Source organism: Panthera pardus, unplaced genomic scaffold, assembly GCF_024362965.1.
Source record: "Panthera pardus isolate Hobbes unplaced genomic scaffold, ASM2436296v1 HiC_scaffold_20, whole genome shotgun sequence".
Classification (NCBI taxonomy): domain Eukaryota; kingdom Metazoa; phylum Chordata; class Mammalia; order Carnivora; family Felidae; genus Panthera; species Panthera pardus.
In genome coordinates, this window is record NW_026526766.1 from 91,162,486 (window position 1) to 91,180,803 (window position 18,318).

General features: G+C 66.1%; 1 protein-coding gene across 1 annotated transcript in view; it reads left to right on the plus strand.

Annotated features, from left to right (window-relative positions):
- Nucleotides 1-292: 292 nt before the first annotated feature.
- The window catches only part of BRD3 (bromodomain containing 3), a 34,999-nt gene continuing 16,973 nt past the window's right edge, over nt 293-18,318 (plus strand). The window contains 6 exon segments of the mRNA XM_053908508.1: nt 293-422; nt 13,650-13,824; nt 13,826-13,975; nt 14,694-14,831; nt 15,476-15,623; nt 16,444-16,658. Coding sequence (XP_053764483.1) covers nt 13,762-13,824; nt 13,826-13,975; nt 14,694-14,831; nt 15,476-15,623; nt 16,444-16,658 — 714 coding nt within the window. The 5' untranslated portion in view covers nt 293-422; nt 13,650-13,761.

The window sequence follows — 18,318 nt, forward strand, 5'->3', positions numbered from 1 at the left end:
ACCAGGAAATTCGCCCGTGGGCCCGAGTCCCCCGCGCGGCGGGGCGGGCGGCGGGGATGCAGGGCTGGCCACGCGGGCCCGGGCTAGGGGCGGCCGCCGGGGGTCCCCGCCCCGCCCCGCCCCGCGCGCCCCCCGGGCCGGGCCCGCTCGCGGCCGGGTCGGCGGGGCGGGCAGCGGGCGGGGGCGCGCGGGGCGGGGCGCGGCGCCGGCGGGGCCGGGACATGTAGTCCGCGCGCCGCGGCCTCCCCTGGGCGGCCCCAGCGCGGGCCCGGCCGCGGACTACGACTCCCGCCAGGCGCCGCGGCGCAGCGCATGAGCCCTGCTCGGCTCCGGCGCGTCTATTATGCTGCCGGGGCCGGCGAGCCAAAGAGGAGCCGGCCGCGCGGGCCGGGAGGGACGGCCGCTGGAGCCGCCGAGGCCAAGTACGCCTTTCTCTTGCTTCCTTGCGCGCGCGGGGCGGCGGGCGGCGCGGGCGGCGGCGGGCCGGGCGGGCCGGGGAGCGCGGCCCCGTGCGCCCCGCGCGGGCCGCCGGCGCGTCCCGGGAGCCGGGCGCCCCGGCCGCCGCCGCCTTTGTGCGCGGCCACGATGCAACAAAGCGCGGCGGCCGCCCGGGGTCGCGGCGGCGGCGGCGGCGGCGGCGGCGGCGCGGGCTCCCTCCCCTCCGCCCTCGCCCGCGCCCTCCCGGCCGCCCGCGCCCCGGGCTGGGGGCGTCACCGCAGCTGGGGCGCGCAGCCCGGAGTTGGCACGGCCCGCGCGCCCCGCGCCAACCCGGCCTCCCGCGCCCTCCCTCGCGGAAGGGATTTTTTTCCCCCTTTCCTCTGCCCGCCATCTTTCGGAGGGGGGAACGAGGGAGGACGCGGAGGGGAAGGTGCGCGGCGGCGTCCCGGGCCCGCCGTGCGCGGCGGCGCCACTTTCCCGGCGCCCGCCCGCCCTGGCTGCGGCCCCTCGGGGCTCGCGCTGGGGGCCCGGCGCCGCCGCCGCCGCCCCCGGGGCGGGGGGCGAGACCAGGCCGGGCCCGCCTCGGAGTGGCGCGGGGCAGCTTCCTCCCAGAGTTAGGGGCCCCGCGCTGACTTTGAGCCCCTTTGAGTTGCTGGGTCGTTGCGGCCAGGCCAGGAGGAGACCCAGTTCCCGTTTTGAAATGAGCCTGAAAAGCGCTTAATCCGGGCGAGGTCGACATGGAGCGGGAGGAGCGGGGTGCTTCTCCCCTTTCCCACTCGGGGTGGGCACCGGCCTGATGATGGCACAAGCCCATCGGGGAGGAATGCCCGCCACGCAGACCTCGAACGTCCCCGTGGCCCTAGTGGGCTCCTCCGTGAATAAAGCTGGGGGCCCCGGGGAGCGCGCGCTCTCTCTCTCTCTCTCTCTCTCTCTCTCTCTTTCTCTCCCCCTCTCCCTCTCCCTTTCCCTCTCCCTCTCCCTCCACCGGTTGCTCATATGGGGGCTGGGCTAGCGTGGAGCCTTGTGCGGCCTCCGTTCCCTCGGGGGCCCAGGAACGATTTTGGAAAGCTGGGAGTGGGGACGCAGAATGGGGTCTGCTAGGTGGCCCGCTTGGGGCGGGTTCCTCCTGTGAATTCTCTCTGTTGAGCCCATTCCCCCAGTGTCCCGCGACCCTTCATTTTGGCTGAAAGCTTTCTGCCCAGACCTACAGAACTGGCGTCCCTCCCCCCTCTGCTAACTTGGTTATTGACTGCAAAGTTAACGTGGTGGGTGTGGGGCGGGTATTGTACATCAGTGGGCAAACTAACGGGCAAGAGGAAAATGAGGGAAACAATCCCTCCGGCCGCTCCTCGTGCTCCCCCACCCCACTGAGGACGAAGAAGGGAGTTTTGTTCGCTATCTCCCTTACTCTTTTTCTTTAAGATGGGGATTCTTTTCTTGGGTCTGTGGCGTGGCCCTGGGAGATCCTGAAGACTATGCAAAGTTGCCTGGCCTGGCATTTTGGTGGGGACAGGGGAGTAGTTTTGGCTGCAAAGGGGTCAAAGAAGTGTCTGAATCTGTGCAGGGGGTCAGTTCTCAGGAGGTAAGGACCTCTTCTCCTTCCCAGGGGCCCTTCGCAGCAGCCCTAAAGGTGGCCTCTCATTTGCAAATAAAGCTCTGTGTTTGCCCTTTTCTGTCTTGAGGCCTTGACGTGTGCTGGTGGTTACAGATAAGGAAAGATAGGGCACACAGCGGGGAGGGACGGACAGGAGGTGACGTGGGCAGCGGAGGGGCATTTCTCTCTGACCTTTCTGGTGACCTGGGGGGGCCTGCCTCAGCCCCTGGGCATCTGGAAGCTACCTCCAAGCAGCTCCTCAGAGGCCTAGATCCTGTCCCAGCCCTGCCACGGGGACGTCCAGGGAAGAGGGATTTAAGACGCTTTTCTGGGGTGGACATTCGACACCGTTTTGATCTTTATTTTGTTTTTAGGAAGTAGAGTAATTGATTTCCTTCAGCAACAGCTTGCCCGTGCTTTGGAAGCGCGCTTCGAATAAAGGACGGGATTTGTAAACACTGGGCTCCCGCCTTTGACTCTCAGGCAGTCCTGGGCAGAAAGTGAAAGTGGAGGGGGGGGGCCCCCTCCAGCGCACCGCCCAGCCCAGCTCGCTGCTGCAGCCCGCGGCTCCTTCCTGTGCCCGCCTCCTGCAGGCTGGCAGCTTGCCAGCCGCCAGAGCCGGGTGCCCGGCAAGTGGTGAGGTGCACGGCCACTTCCTGGTTCTAGGTGGCGGAGCTTTCCTGGGGGGGCGCTGTTCTCCCCCTCCCCCCGCCCCGAGCAGAGTGGTTCTGGTCCTTCTTTTTTTTTTTTTTTCCTCCCTAACTGGTCTTTGAACTGTAACCAGGGGCACCCCAAAGGCAAGCCCCGGATACCTGGCCTCAGCGGGTCGGGCGCCAGTTGAGGCAGTCTTTGTTTTGCAAGGAAATTTTAGTGGACCATGGCAGAAAGTGGCACCCTGCTCGTTGCACACGTGCCTCTGGGAACTCGGGGTGCCCCAGGGACTCGAGTCTTCTTGGGAGTGCGCCTCCCCTCCCGCCTGAGGCTTTGTCCTTTTGTTTGAGCAGAAGAGACCAACAGGTGTCCCCGCAGTGGCTGGGCCGCCTGGCGTGCTTGGGCCGGGAGCACCGGTCACCACCCAGGTGCCCAGGTGGTGCCCGCTGTGTCCACGAGGCCCTTTGGTGCTCACACCCCCGCTCCGGGCACCTGTGCTCCTGCCATCCGAGAATCGTGGAGTGGGGGGGGGCGGGGGGCGCTTAAAGGCAGAGTGTCATATTTGGGGATCATTCACACAGTGGTGGTTTGCATTTGAAGTCTGGCTCCTGGATGCACGTTTGCGGTGGAGATGGTGGGGACTGCGTGTGTGTGTGGCCGGGGCTTTCGGCTCCGCTGTTTAGTGCTACCGGGGAGTGTTGATTTCTTTTGCCAGCTTTGAACTGTTCTAGAACAGTCTGCTCTCAACTGGCTCCTTCCTAGGCCCTTTACAACCCGCAGCGAGAGCCAGCTGAAAGATGTGTTTTGAAGGAAGCCCCCTCCTCCCCGCCGCAGGTCCCAGAAGTACTGGGGGACCTCGTCAGAAGTTAGTGAGGTGTTCGGAAGTACTGTTCCAGCCCCTCAAAAAAGGTCACCTGGAGTGCAGTGACAGTTCGGGTGTTCCTCGCTCATTTTCTCTGTGTGCGGTTGAAGTCGGGCTCGGTGGCTGGTGTGGGACCGTGATCAGGACGTGTCGGTGGCTGCGGTGGGGGCCCCGTTGGGGTCCTGGGCACCAAGTGCCCCAGGACATGGAGGTGGGAATGCCTTCACCTGCTGGCTGCTGTCACGGTGGCCGCTGCCCGCAGACAGGAACACGTTCCCAGGTGCGTGTGGCCGGACCCTCGTAACGTGTTACTAGAAGGAAAAGGAGCCATTTCAGGTCTGTGACTAAGCCGAGGGGATGCCTTTCCCGTACAGGGGCAGTGACCGGAGGGTGTCACGGGGGTGCAGCGTGCGTGTAAGGGGCAGAGAGTGGCACGGGCCTCCCGAAGGGGGGTGATTCCCCCAGCTGATGGCCGGCTGCTTCCAGCACCAGCCTTGGCGTGGATGGGCACTCGCGGTTGAGAGCTCCGGCTAGGCTGGCCGTCGGCTCCCGGGCAAGGTCCGCGCCCGCTGGACTCCGTCCTCACTGCCTCCGGGCTGTCCCGGCCGGGCCGGGTGTGGGTCTGGGCTTAGAGACACAGATGACCCGGCCACTGTCCCCTGTGATGGCAGAAAGCCCCCACGGGCCTGTCAGAGAGGCCGAGGAGCGCCGGGGAATAGAGCTTGGGGTACACGCAGGCGCTTGGGCTGCGGGAACTCCAGCACCGCGGGCGGGTTCCCAGGGAGCACAGGGCTGCGGTGACATCACCACCGTGGGTACCGTTCCCAGCGGGCACTAGGGCGGTGGCAGCATCTGCGCTGTGGGCAGTATTCCCGTGAGTCCTGGGTTGTAGTAACACCTACGTGATATCCCAGCGAGCGCCGGGGCCGTGGTGACACCGCTACCGTGGGTACCGTTCCCGGGACCGCCAGGGCGGCGGTACTCCCAGCGCGTGTGGGCCGTGGTGACATCCACTAGATGCCGAGGGTGGCCAGGGGCTCAGGAGGTCCCTGCTCCTCACGCCGCGTGTCGCTGAGCGGCCTTGTTTGGGGAGCGGAGGCCAGGCCGTGGTGGGCGGCAGCCTAGCCTGGCGTGGGGCGAGGTGGGGTCGGGACCCCGTCAGGCGTGGCGGTCAGCTCTCCGGGCTCCCTTGGCGGGCCCTCAGAGCTCCTGGCAGCCCGGCACGGCCGCGGTTGAAGCGGTGCCCGCCCGTGACGTGGTCTGGTTCCCGTCAGGCGACTGGGCGCTCCCGCCTCCCTTCCCGGGATGGAACACGCCGGGGCCCGTGGGCTGCACCCCACACCGGGCAGGCCCGCCACAGCCTCGTGGTAGAAAGTCGACAGGCCAAAGGAGTGGCCAGGGCTCTGAACGCTGGTGCTCATGGGGCCGGGCCCCCGCCTCTGTATGTGTGCGGGGCCACTCGGCCTCCAGCGTCCTCGGGGAGACCAGCTGTCCCGAGCGGACGGTCCTTCCCTCCCCTGGACGAGTGTGGATGCCAGTCACTCTGTCCTCACGTTGTCTGTCCCCTGAAGACATTTCCCTTTGAGCCGCGGGTCACTTGCCCCTTCCCGGCCCCATGGAAGGTGTCATTCAGTGCGGCCTGTGGCCTGGCCTTGGGGGGTGCCCTGCGGGGATGCATAGGGGTGTTGCTGGGCTCCCCCACCGCTGACACCAGATTCTGGCCCGCCAGGTGCCTGGGCCAGGGCTCAGCGTATCCGAGCATGTGTGTGTGTGTGTCTGTGTGTGTGTGTCTGTCTGTCTCTGGGTGTGTGTGTGTGTCTGTCTGTCTCTGGGCCTTCACACCTGTTGAGAGGCACCCTTAGTATGGTGGGGGGAGGTCAAAAGACATATGGAGATGTACGGAGACAGAGCCTCGCAGCGGCGACGGGGTGCGGCTGGTGAGCCGTGAGCCCCACTTGGCAGTGGGGTCTCAGGTCCGTGTCGAGGCCGATGTTCGGCCAAGAAAGCAGCCCTTCGGAGGCGGGCTTCCCCAAGGAGGGCCGGCGGGGTGGGGAGAAGTGTAAGACCTTAGCAAACAGCAGGCTGAAGAAGCATGAGGTGGGCCAGGGGCCCGGGCCCCGGGCCCCCAGGTGCTGTGGGTACGGAGCCCAGAGGACAAGGCGGCGGTGGGGGGGTCGTCAGGAAGGTCAGGGCCGCAGTGCGGGTTGGTCTGCGGGCCAGGCACGGGGCCTTGGGACAGTCCTCCAGACCCAGTGGCGTGGCTGCACGTCAGATGGGCCTGGGCCAGCCGGGGTCGGGTCCCGTGCTTCGGGAGAGCAGGTGTGACCTAGACCCAGGGCGCGCTCCCTGCCTGAGCGGGTTGTGACAGGCCCAGCCTCCCGGTCTACTCCCCTCCCCTGGGGTCCCCTCCCCTGGCCCCACAGGAAGAGGCAGTTGGCTCTGTCTGTCATGGGAGCCGACCCTGGCCTCACGGATCCCGTTTCCTGAGACCTGGATGGCCAGCCCCAGGGCGGCCGCCTGTCAGCGTGTGCCGCCTGGGGGCACAGGTTGTCCGGCTCTGGGGCGGCACTCCGCTCCCGTCTGCTGGGCGGGGAATCTGCCTCCTCCTGGCCGGGTGACCTTGTGCCCCTTCAGCCCTGAGCCTCCGTCCCCCCTGGAAGACGGAGCTCACACGGCCTCCCACGGGTGCCGTGAGTGTGGCCGTGGGGGCCCCCAGGGGCACAGAGAGAGAGAGAGAGCCCTCCCGCACCTCCCTCAGGAGGCCGAGTGTTTGAAGGCCGTCCTCGTTGCTGGTGGGAACTGTGGGTCTGAGCAGGACAAGGCAGCATAGGCAGTCTCCGGCCCTGCCCCGTGTCCCCTTCTCTGGCTGAGACTGGGGACAGACCCCTACCAGTGACCTCCCCCTTCAAAGACAGCGTCCTCGGTGCCTCGTCTCCTCCCAGGACGTGCCACGGTCTCCGCTCAGATGCTCCCCATGCCAGGGTCCCGCCGAGGACCTCCACCGACCCCTCCCCTATGGTCCCTCGACCCTCCCTTTGAAAGCTGGGGCTCCTGCCCCCCCCCCCCCCCCCGGCACAAATAAAGGCTCCTTGCTCTGGGCCAGGCCAGCCCGGAAATGCCCCGTGTGGCCCCTGCCCCCTCCCGGTCTCATCCCCCCATGGCTGAAGGTGCTCCAGGGCCACCTGCAAGCGAGTGTCCGCGTGTCCCTCGTTTCTGTCCCCCGCCAGCCTCCGTTCCGGCTGCCCGGGAGCGGCCAACTCTGCCTGCCTCCGGCGCCACCTGTGGGCGGCCGCTGCCCCGTCTTGGGGGTGTTTTCCAAGGTGGCGCCTGGACCGAGGATCCTACTCATTTGTCCGGGGACCCCGAATAAGGGGTCTTTCCTGATGCCCCCGTGGGCTGAGTGAGCCTCCGGTGGACTTCTGTGTTCTATCCGGGATCCTAGTTCCCCGTGGAGGAGGGAGGTGGGTCCCAGAGGCTGGGTCCAAGCCCCTTGGGAAGTGGTGGGGGGCCGGCCGGCCGGCTCCGGGCCAGCCCCCACCTCGCCGCCTGCAGCCCGGGGCCCGTCTCCCCCCTCCCCCCTCCCCCCTCCCCCCCCCCCCCCCAAGGCCCGGCACAGAGCCCCTCACAGAGTGGAGCGTGTGTAGCCCCTGAGGGTTGGTGGCCAGTCTGCCCCCTGCCCTCCCCTGCCACCTGCCCACTTTGGGGACTCCGGATCTCTGGCTTTCACTTGTGTTTGAGGGTTTTTGTGGTTTATCTGAGTTTCCGCTCTGGGCAGTTTCAGATCCTCCAGAGTTGAAGGCGGCCTGTCTGCACTTTGACCTTCACCCGCTTTGCACGTGCTGCCTTCCTGCCCTGGCGGGCATCCTCTGGGAAGTGGGGCAGGTGCCCTGAGCCTCCGTCCTCCCCCTCCGAGGAACCGGGCTCCCTCCCTGCCTGGCGGTGCTTAGCGCAGAGTGGGCACTTGGCGGAGGCTTCCTGGCTGTCCCTGGAAGGAGTGCCACTTGCCTGCCGTCTGCAGGGCCGTGTCGGAGTGGAGTCCCCGCTCGGTGAACGGGAGGGCTGCCCGTGCAGACGGGGAGGGCCGTCTGTGCAATAAATAGCTTTCCGGGGTAGAGCGGCTGCCAGCGGGTGCGTGGGGAGCCGGAGGCTGCTGGTCTACGGGGAGGCTTACACGTGAAATTAATCGCTCCCACGTCATGTGTGCTTACAAACCTTCAGGCCCACGTTCTAGAAGAACGGTTTCCAGCCAGCTGGCGGGCCCGCGGGCCCTGATGCCGGTGAATTGGCGCCATGCGTTTTCTTCCTGTTTAGCCCAGAAGACGAGACCCTTACCCTGTCCCCTGGGAGCGGCTGGGGCGGGGGCAGGGCAGACTTCGCAGCTTACAGATTCTACATGTCCCGTGTCTGAAGGTGCTGGGGTCTCTTTGGCACCCACACTTCCCGCGCTTTGGACCTGCATGGGGGTCCTCTTCCTAGCCAGGTGAGGGGGGGGGGAGTGGGGAGCAAGGTCGTGTCCCCCAGATCTCACAGCTGCTGTGAGCGGGGTGGGGGGGGGTGCAGGGTCCTGAAAACCCAAGGAAAAGGGGTTCACCCTGTTCTGGTGCTGTAGGAGCTTCCAGCGCAGTCCATAGCCCCCAGGGTGCCCAGCTTCTCCTGGTTTGTCCTGTCTCCAGACCCCCACTCATTTTCAGGCTCCACCCCCACTATCGGGAAGCAAGCTCTGGGCGCGTTTCATTCATAAGACTCTGAGCGCCTGTCTCTGGAAGATAGTAGCCCCAGAAGACTGAAAGCCGCAATGCCTCTATTGCCCCCAAAGTCCTAACGCTGAATCCAAAAGATTACCAAAGAGTGCTGAAGGAAACGCCCCTCGATTCACTTTGCGGCAGGCATTTCTAGCAGCCTGGCTCAGGCGCCAGAGTCCGGGGCCACCTCCCAGCAGCCCTCGCCCACCCGTGACTGCCAAGAGCGTGCAATGGAGCAGCACAGGCCGGTCCCCTTCCGTGCGACCTGGGAGGTCCCAGGTGGGTGTAGAAGTTGACCCCGGGGACGGGCAGCCTTCCGTGTCACGCGGATCCACCCAGCTACAACGGGGTTGGACCCCTTCTGGTGCCCCAGTCTGCCTTTGTTTCCCCCTCGATTTGGGGGCCCCAGGGCGCCCCCACTGGAGACTCCTCGAGGAGGTGCCGGAGGTCCCCAGCAGTAGATGCAGGAGCAAGCCGAGCCGGCAGTTTTCTGTGTCTTCTGTCCCCGGCCAGCGCAGCAGGGCGGGCTTCTGCCCCGCTGTTTCTCCCCGGCCTGGCGTGGCCAAGGGGCGGGGCTGGGGTGTCCCGTGTTCCCGCAGGGAGCTCAGGCGTGTTGGGGCAGAGAGGGGCTGGCGCCCACCCGAGGGGCAGGCCCGGGGGAGAGCGGTGGGTGCGGCAAGAGCCTCCCTGCTCCTCTGACACGTGTGATGCTTCTGTGTGCGTGGCTGGCTGGGTGGCTCATGGTCATAACGTGTGGGGTTGGGAGGACGTTGAGGGGCCTGGTCCCGGTCCGCCGGGACACGGAGGTGAGGTGCAAGGCTGTGTTTACCTTAGGCGGACATGTTTTCAATGTCTGTCCCACGTGTGACCTCCTGTGTGTCCACACAGCATCCCGTAATGGGCGTACAGAGACTCGCGGCTGTGGTCCCCGGCCCTTGGCTGTGCTGAGTCCCCCTCCCCGGGTGACTTGGGAACCGGGGCACCTCATTTTCTTCCAGCCCAACATGCCAGAGTCACCCAGCTCCCTAGCCGTTGCCCAGGATGTCCCTGGTCTCCATATCCTCGTGGGTGGGAAGCCATGCCGCCCGTGTTTCTGTCCGTGGGGCTGGGTTGGGAGCGCTCGGTAGGGCGACGGCAATGCTGGAGGTCGGCCAGCGAGGAGAGCCGAGTTTTGAACCCTGGTGTGGAGACCCGGGCGGGTGCTCCTTGCCGCCCTCTGGGCAGCCCCCCTGGCCTGGTGCCCTTGATGTCGGTATGGTGACAGGACGGTCACCTTCTTCGGCTGCCTGGGTCTGTCCCTCGAACGCCCAGCTCAGGAAATACGCCGAGGACAGGGAGCCTCAGCCTTGTCTCTGTGAGCCTGCACGGTCACTGACCTCATAGGTCACACGCGCGTCTCGGCACCAGCAGAGGGGAGGGGCTCGTGGCCGCGGCCGACCGCTCCGCGTGTCGCTCGGTGTTTTCTCTGCTCGCCCGGGGTGGGGGGGGGGGCAGCCGTGAGGGCTGGGCCTGAGGGTGGTGGGTGCTGGCTGGTGGGGTCGGCCCTGCTCCTGGACACGTCCCAGGGAGAGGCTGCTCGGGGCGCTGTAGGCGTCCGGGGACCGGTGGCCACCCTGGGAGCTGTTGTCGCGGGATTCCACGGCAGCCGACCTTCACAGCACGTTAGACCTCCCTGTCATTTTGCGCTTTTCCATTACAGATTTTTAGTTCGTGGCTGAACCCTGTGAGGGGGTCGGCTAGTGGTCTGTGTAAGTTTTTTTTGTTTTTTGTTTTTTTTTAAATGTTTTATTTACTTTGGAGAGAGAGAGAGAGACCTGAGTGTGAGTGGGGGAGGGTCAGAGAGAGGGAGACACAGGATCCGAAGCAGCTCCAGGCTCCGAGCTGTCGGCACAGAGCCCGACGTGGGGCTCACGCTCAGGAACCGTGAGATCATGGCCTGAGCCGAAGTCGGACGCCTAACCGACTGAGCCACCGAGGCACCCAAGTTTTAATTTCTTTCTGGAAGCGTCATTTGCTTCCTGGTCTCAGAACGCAGCCCTGATCCCACCCAGGGAGGCTGATGATAGCGTGCCGGCTCCGTGTGCCTCCGGGCCGAGTGGCAGGAGCGATGCTCTGGGTCTTGTGCCTGTGCTTTGCCCTGAGGGGTGGGCTGGGTCCGGGTAGCCTGGGTGTGGCCGGTGGGACCCCAGGGGCTGGCCACGCTGCTGGGTGCCACCCCGTACTTTGGGGTCAAGGTGGCCCTGGGGTTTCCCCTCCCGGGAGCTTGCTGGGCTGCTCAGCCCTTCCCCTGACCCCAGGTCCGCGGCCCCAGGCCTCGGAGGAGAAACGGGCGCTCCGAACGCTTGGCCGTGAACCGAGTGCAGGACTGGGGTTGGCTGGTGCTCGAGCGGTGTTTCGAAATAGAAATTCCTTTATGCTCTTCCTTTTGCAAAAGAAACGGGTTTTAAACACAACCTACCTGTTCAGAAACCCAAGCAGAGGGGAGAGCCCCCGTCCTCGCGGGCTGGTGTGCAGGTCCTTGCCCATCATCCGCCTCCCGGTGGGGGTTCCCACGGTGGCCTGTGGCTCTCCTTCGTCCTCGTCAGCGTCTGTGAGGCCACCGCCTGGCCCGGAGAAGTGTCCAGGGGGAAAGGCAAGGCCAGGCTTCCAGTGCGGCCCTGCTCGTCCTGGACCCGCCGTCCACCTGTGCTTTGAGCAGAGGTGACCGACGCCCAGGCCTCGGCTCCATCTCGAGGGGTGACGGTGTGCGTGCGCCTGCGGGGCTGCGGCCACTCACGCTGCCCGCCACGGCGGAGGGGATGACACCAGGTGCCTGTGCGGTTTTATGACCAGGACCAGGGGCCTCTCTCCCTGAGTCCCCCTCCCTCCACGGGCGCCTCCCAGGCATCAGGTATTGGAGGTGTGTGGCCCAAGTTCTCTGGCTGTCCCCTTGCCGGTCCAGCCTCCTCTGGAGAAGTGGGGTCCTGGCACCTGGGCTGGAAGGGCTTGTGGGGGGTCCCCAGCCTCTTCTTCTCTGGCTGCCCTTCCTTCCTCCCCGTTGAGCTGGTGCCTGGGCTGCCAGGGAAGGAGGACTGGCTCCCGGGAGGCGTGAGAGGCCGAGGGCTGGGTGCTGTCACCCTCAGGTATTTGCAGGGGTCTGGTGGGGGGGTGTCCCCGCCCGGGTTCAGTAGAGTGTTTGCAGGAAGGGGGAGGGCCCATCGCCGTGCACGGTCCCCACAGATCGTGGGGCGTCATGGGCTGGACGGTGCTGGGCCCCTCCTGCACGTCTCACCGGGCCCCTGAGCGGAGCTGGAGGCGGGCTTCACCTCGGGCCACCGTGGAAGGCCTCCTGTGGCCCGTAGTGACCGCTGACCTTCACCGTCTGGGCCCCAGGTCGCGGCGGCTGCTGGTCTGCCCCTGGGCACTCCCCTGAAGGCAGGGTTGGGGACGCGTTCCAGTGTTTGTGGCCGGCGCTGGCTCCCTGCTCAGCCACGGGTTTGGAGCAGCAGTGGTAGGAGGAGGGAGGGAGGGAGGCCTTGGGGCATTTCTCCAGTCCTGGTGGCCTCCTGAGCGTGTCCCTGCAGTGAGCAGTGCCCGTCTGTCCTCCTGCTTGGGGCGGGGGGGTTGGCCCGTGTCCCCCCAGGCCCCCAGACCGTGTTTTAGCCCCTGGCTGCATCCTGCTTGTTCCCTGGCTTCCTGGGCCCAGTGGCGGCGGCAGCAGCAGCGGCCCCGGGTGGCCTGGGCCCACCCCCCTGCCAGATGTGATGCGCGGGGAGGGCTGGCGGGGAGGGCTGGCGGCAGGGGGTTCACAGGGATCCCAGCAGGTGGCAGTGGTGCTCAGGCCAAGCGTGGGCTGGCCTGCCAGGAGTGAGGGTGGGGCCGCGGGGTGTGAGCACGACCCCAGGTTTGCGCCCGGCTCCCACACCTTCTGGTGGTCAAGACCCACCCTCGTAGCCATTAGCACGAGCTGGCACGGCCACCCTCCCCGCTGAGCCGCTGGTGGGGGCCGAGGACACCATGCCGACCGTGCTGCTGCCCGGGCTTGGCGACCCGGAGGAGCGGGAGAGGCGCCAGCTCACCGCGGAAGTGCGTGGAAGGGGGGGTGGGGCTGGGGGCTCCCCAGGGAGCTGGGCGCGGCACTCGTGGTGGTGGTGGTTCCAGGGTGTCCCTCGAATGCACCGCAGGTCTGCTTGGTGCGTCAGAGCTGCCCCTGCTGCCTGTCTGAACCCCCTTCGTGCTGCTCGCGGTGGTTTGTAGTAGGTGCCCGTTACTTTGGCGTGAACACGCCCACGTGGCAGGCGGCCAGCTACCCACAGGGTGCTAACCAGCTCACAGAACTCCCCAGGTCTTAACCATCCGCTTTTGCAAGTTGTGGGCAGGGTGGCTGATGGCGGTCACCGACATGTGCCGTCCCGGTGACGTCCCCTGGTGCCCCCCGGCCCCTCATGCAGAGGGCACTGCCACCCCGCCCCGACCTGTCTGGATATTGTGACGCGGACTGGGACACACAGAAACCTGGAGTGTAGCAGGGCTCAGAAATGTGGCCCGGTGCTCTCATTCCACAGGCGGTCAACAGTCCACTCGTAAAGTAAACAGTCCCCTCGAGAGTAAAAGCGAGGCCTCCGGCTGCCCCCCGGGATATGTTGGGGCTTTGATGTCGGGGCCGGCCTGTGTGTTCTGGGGTGTAGTTAATCATCTTGGATTCCAGCCGTGAGCTTGGAGGGCATCCCTGAAAGTTGGCGGGGGGTGGGGGGGAGGGAGGTCCACAGCAGCCCTCATTTCCTGAGACAGGAGGGTGGGGCGTGCCCTCCCCTGCCCTCCCGATTGGCCCGGGGCCGGGCGTGTCATACCCCCGCCCGCCATCACAAACCAGCACCCGTTCTCGTGGTTACATCAGAACCTCGCTGCCCCGGGGGCCCAGCTCCACACGCCGCGCGTGGTTCCGCACACGTCCTGCCTGCCCGGCTCGGCTCTGCGGGGTCGATGCTGTAGCCCTGTCTACGTGTGAATCATTCCCCCAAAGGTGCCACGGCCAAGAACAGTCAGAGTCAGCCCCCAGCAGGCAGGCAGTTGGTGGGCAGTGAGCCAGGAGTGGCCGCGTCCGGGGCCACCGCCTCCCACCGCTGCCGTGTGCCCGGACGGCCGCCTTCCCGCCCTTGCGTTGCCCGCGTGGCCAGGTGGCCCGTGTTCGGTTACCTCCCTGCCCCAGCCTGAGAGCCGTAGTTAGAACGGTTGGGTGACAGGGGAGGGCTGGTTTGACCAGGGCGACTGTCGTGAGCAAGATGAATTGGCCTCACTGCGACCACGCGGGAGCCCGTGGGGCTGGGAGAGGCGGTGGGGCCTGGGTGACCGGCCCGTCTCTGCTGTACCTCCTCCCCCGTAGGTGCTGCCCAGCTGGGCCCAGAAATGGGACGTCAGGCCTCCGAAAGGAGCACAGTGGAAGCCAGGGCGTCCCCGAGCCGCTGCTGTGACGGCCAGTGAGCGAGCAGCGGAGGATGTCCACCACCGCGACGGTCGCCCCCACGGGGATCCCGGCGGCCCCGGGCCCTGTGAACCCGCCCCCCGCCGGAGGTCTCCAACCCCACCAAGCCAGGCCGCAAGACCAACCAGCTACAGTACATGCAGAATGTGGTGGTGAAGACGCTCTGGAAGCACCAGTTCGCCTGGCCCTTCTACCAGCCCGTGGACGCCATCAAGCTCAACCTGCCTGTGAGTACCCGCTCGTCCCTGCCCCCCGCGGCCCCGTTCCTGGACGGACCGCCCCTCGGGCCGAGGCAGCGGTGGTGCCGGTAAGCCAGGCACAGCCCGTGGCCCTTGGTGACCAAGGAGCGGCGGTGGGAGTGGGAGGGCCGTGTCCCCGAGTGTAGGGAGACCTGAGCCCTACGGGCCGGAGAGGGCGGGAGCAGGAGCCAGGACTCACCCGTCTTCCTCCTGTCCCGTGGACCCTCCTGGAGAGCGCTGCACCCGCCCCTTGGGGTCACGTTCCCGGCGCGGGCCATCCATCCGATGGGTTTCTCATCTGGACCCAAGTAGAGAAACCCTGAGCGTTTGAAGGCGAAGCCCGGGGCCAGGAGTTGGCGGCCCTGGGTTCTGGGCCCGGCTCGGCCCCGGCCTCCGGCGGACCCTCGGTTTGGAATCCGGGAGGGGGCTTGGCCCCGTCTCTAGAGTGCCGATCAGCTCTGGGGCCTGCTCCGGCTGCATAGTCGCGTGCGTCTCTAAGAACCTCCCACGCAGGCAGAAGCCGTCGGGCGAGAGGCGTGGAGGGCTTTGCGGCTGGCCGGGCGCTCGCCCCACATCCCGCCTTTGACCCGGGCCTGGCGCCTGACTCACCTGAAGAGACTGCGCGGCGTGCAGTCACTGTCCTCGGGAACAGCAGAAATGACCACGCGGCCGGTGCTGATGACGCCTCTGAAAATCTCTTTCCTAGGATTATCATAAGATAATAAAGAACCCGATGGACATGGGGACTATCAAGAAGAGACTAGAAAACAGTTATTACTGGAGCGCGAGCGAGTGCATGCAGGACTTCAATACCATGTTCACAAACTGTTACATTTATAACAAGGTAAGGGCACACGTGGCCGCGGGAGGGCCCTCGGGGCCGGGCACGTCACCCCCTGGCCCTCCGCCCTTCTGGCCACCGTCCCCACTCAGGGTCCCACACGCTGCCCGCACCAACCCCCCCCCCCCGGGGGGAGGGGAGGTAAAGGTGGGAACAGCCTTTTCAGAAGGAGTTTAGGGAACCAAATGCTTCAAGCCGTCCGCGCCCTTGGACCTAGACACCCCTCCCGTAGAGATGGCGGGCTCGCGTGTGCAGTGCAGCCGCCCGAGACGGCGAGGACTCTGCACGATGAGGGAACGTGTCCACGCAGTGGTTTCCAGCGGGAAGAGTAGATTAGGGAAGGTCCATGGGACCCTACATTCGTGGGGGTTTCGCCGTTTTCAAGAGCGACGTGATAAAGCAGAGACGAATTGAGTGGGAGCGGGTAGAAGGTTGTGTTTCCTCCACGTGATGGGCTGAAGGGTGGTTGTTACCCTTCCCGTCTCCACAGCGGGATGCGCCCCTTTGGCCTCCTCCCGCCTCCCGCCCTAGCAAATCTCTTAACAGAGTCTCGAGTCAGTGTTTTCTTGAGCTGCAACCAGCGATGTCTTTGGTGAACGCGTGGTTCCTTTCCCGACAAGTGACCTTGGCTCCCCCTGTGTCTTCAGCCCACAGATGACATAGTGCTAATGGCCCAAGCCTTAGAGAAAATTTTTCTGCAGAAAGTGGCCCAGATGCCCCAGGAGGAAGTTGAATTATTACCCCCTGCTCCGAAGGGCAAAGGCCGGAAGCCGGCTGGCGGAACCCAGAGTGCAGGTAAAGGGGCGGACGGGCACGGTCCCTTTATCCTGACACCCCCCGGGGACTGACAACAGCATTTCTCGTGCGGGTCCCTCGGCCCCTCTGAGCTCAGTTTCCCTGTCTGTCGAGTCGGGGCTGTCTGAGGTCCCGCCGGCCCTTGGTGGCCTGTTACTGTCTGCCTTCGAGCCTGCTGTTGTGGGGAGACTGTGGTCTTGCCTTGTCCCCATCCTCTGAGACCAAATCTTCCAGCAGTCTGGACAGGAGGTCCTTGTGTCCCCCCAGGACTTTGCCTCTCTGGCATGTGTTGCGTTCTCTGTGACAGGAGAGGGGCTGTGTGCCTTGTCGAGAGGGCAGTGGGGATTAGCACTGGGAGCCCTGGGGGTCTTACCTGGCCGGAACCCGGAACCCGGAACCGAGGTGCGCCCTGATGGAGAGGCTGACGGGGGAGGCCGCAGTGGGTCCCCCACACCGCCGCCCATCACACTTTGCCGATGGGACCGTGGGTGGTTAAGGAGCTCCGCCTGGGTCTCTCAGCTAGTTAGAGGTGGAGTCTGAGTTAACCTCCGGTTTCGCGGTCCCACGCCCGGCCCTTCCTCCCAGGCTGCCCCTTGTCCAGCTTCCTCGTTGAGATTTTAGTCTCTAGCCAGAGGGAGAGCCTGGGGAGGTGTGTTCCGTGGAGGCAGCCAAGGTTCAGGGCCGGGGCCTCAGGGGGAGGGGCTCCCTGGCGCCGGAGTGCTCTGGCTGGAGGGGATGGTCCAGGAAGCTTCTAGAAGCTTCTAGAAGCTGGCTGGCAGGTAGAGCCTGGTGTGTTCAACGTGCTTTCCTTGCCTTCAAGGTACGCAGCAAGTGGCGGCCGTGTCCTCTGTCACCCCAGCAGCCCCCTTTCAGAGCGTCCCCCCCACCGTCTCCCAGACGCCCGTCATTGCCGCCACCCCTGTGCCAACCATTACTGCAAACATCACGTCGGTCCCCGTCCCCCCGGCCGCCGCCCCACCTCCTCCCTCGACGCCCATCATCCCCGTGGTCCCTCCCACACCGCCCGTCGTCAAGGTGAGCGTCCCTGGGGACGAGGTCAGCCGGCTGTCTGATGGCCAGGCCGGGGTTCCTGGATTCGGGCAGGTGTGGGGCGGGCCGGGGGGGTGCACGGCCACCTGTCCCTGGGCACCGACTGCTTGTCGGGTGTTGGGTACATGTGACTTTGGTTCTCTCCGTGCTCCTGATGCAGACGGGGAGACCGAGGCTCGGGTGGCCTTAGGTCACACAGCTGGTGAGGGCAGGCTGTGCTGAACCCCCGCTTCTCTGGCCCTGAAGGCTCGGTCTTCACCGTGCAAGGGTCCTGTGGGAAGGTGTGGGGAGAGCGTGGAGGGGCCCGCAGCTCCCCCGCTCACGCTTGAATTTAGGGCAGTGGCCCGGGTGCGTCACGGGGGGCCTTGCACCCGCCCCTGCTGGCGTGAGCTCCGGCGCCATCCGTCCCCCCGGTGTGGCTGGCACTTCCGTGGCGGGGACCGTCCCGGCCGGGTCTGGGCTCAGAGCCGGTGCTCCCCGTGAGGTCTGGGGCAGGCCGCGTGCCGGACGCTGACGTGTGTCTTCCGTTTGCCCCTCACAGCGGCCCTCTGGGGCAGACAGTATTTCCCCCATCTTACAGATGAGGAAGCAGGAGCTCAGAGGGGTTAAGTGGCTCCCCCAAGGTAAAACGCCCCCTCCGTTGCTTTCCCTCCCCCGTGGTCTTCACCACCTGCTCTTTCCCGGGCGGCGCCTGGCCAGGCTGCCGAGCACAGTGCCCGGCTGTTTTTGGAGCGTGTCCTGTTTGCCATGGCCAGATGAGCTCTCCGCCGGGCCTCTGTGGCACGCGCTTGGCGTCCTGTGGGTGCCCACGAGTGTCTGTGGACCGCCAGCTCGTGCCCCTGCCAGCCGGGGGGCAGTGGCTTGGCCGGGGCGGAGACCGTGGCGGCGCCCCAGGGAGCAGATCCCCGTGAGGCCGTCAGCCCGGGCGCTGAGGCTCCGAGGGGTGCCTCTGCCTGTCTGGGAGGCGGGGAGCTGGCCGAGCCGGTCTCGGGGACGCACTGAGCCCTGGCTGTAGCACACACCGTGATGCCTGTGGGCCCCCGGGCCCGGTGCCTGAAGAGACGCGCACGTGCCAGGACTCCCGGGCTTTAACAGGTTCTCCCTCACCGGGCACAGCCCGTGTGAGTGCCCTGCACACGCCTGCAAAAGGCTCTGTTGGTCGTTTTAACATTCCCTCTCCTCGGGGAAAAGAGCTCTCTGTGGCTCCCGCTGCCTTTCGGGTGAAAGTCCCGACTTGCCCAATCAGCCCCTGGGAGTCCTTGGTCCGAGACCCGCGGCTGCAACCCTGCCCTCCCCGCTCTTCCTGCCTCCGGGCCTCGGCCTGCTCCACCGTGGCTGCCCCTGGAGCCCCAGCTTTGAGGCCCTGATCTGGGGCTTTCCCACTGGCCTTTAAGAGCCGGGAATCCCGTTCATCTCTGCTGTCCCTTAGCCCGAGTCCCGCTTGGGGACGATCCCGGTCCTGGGGTCATCCTGGTCATGCTGGCCTCTGGAGCCAGCACGGCCCCCGAGGTCAGACAGATGGCAGCTGAGTCGCACGTGACACCTCACGCTGCTGGGGTGTGACCGGAGCCTCGGAGGCCGGGGGGCAAACGGACAGGGCCCTCGGAGGGGCGGCTCGGGGGGACGGTTTCTGAGTCCAGCCTCA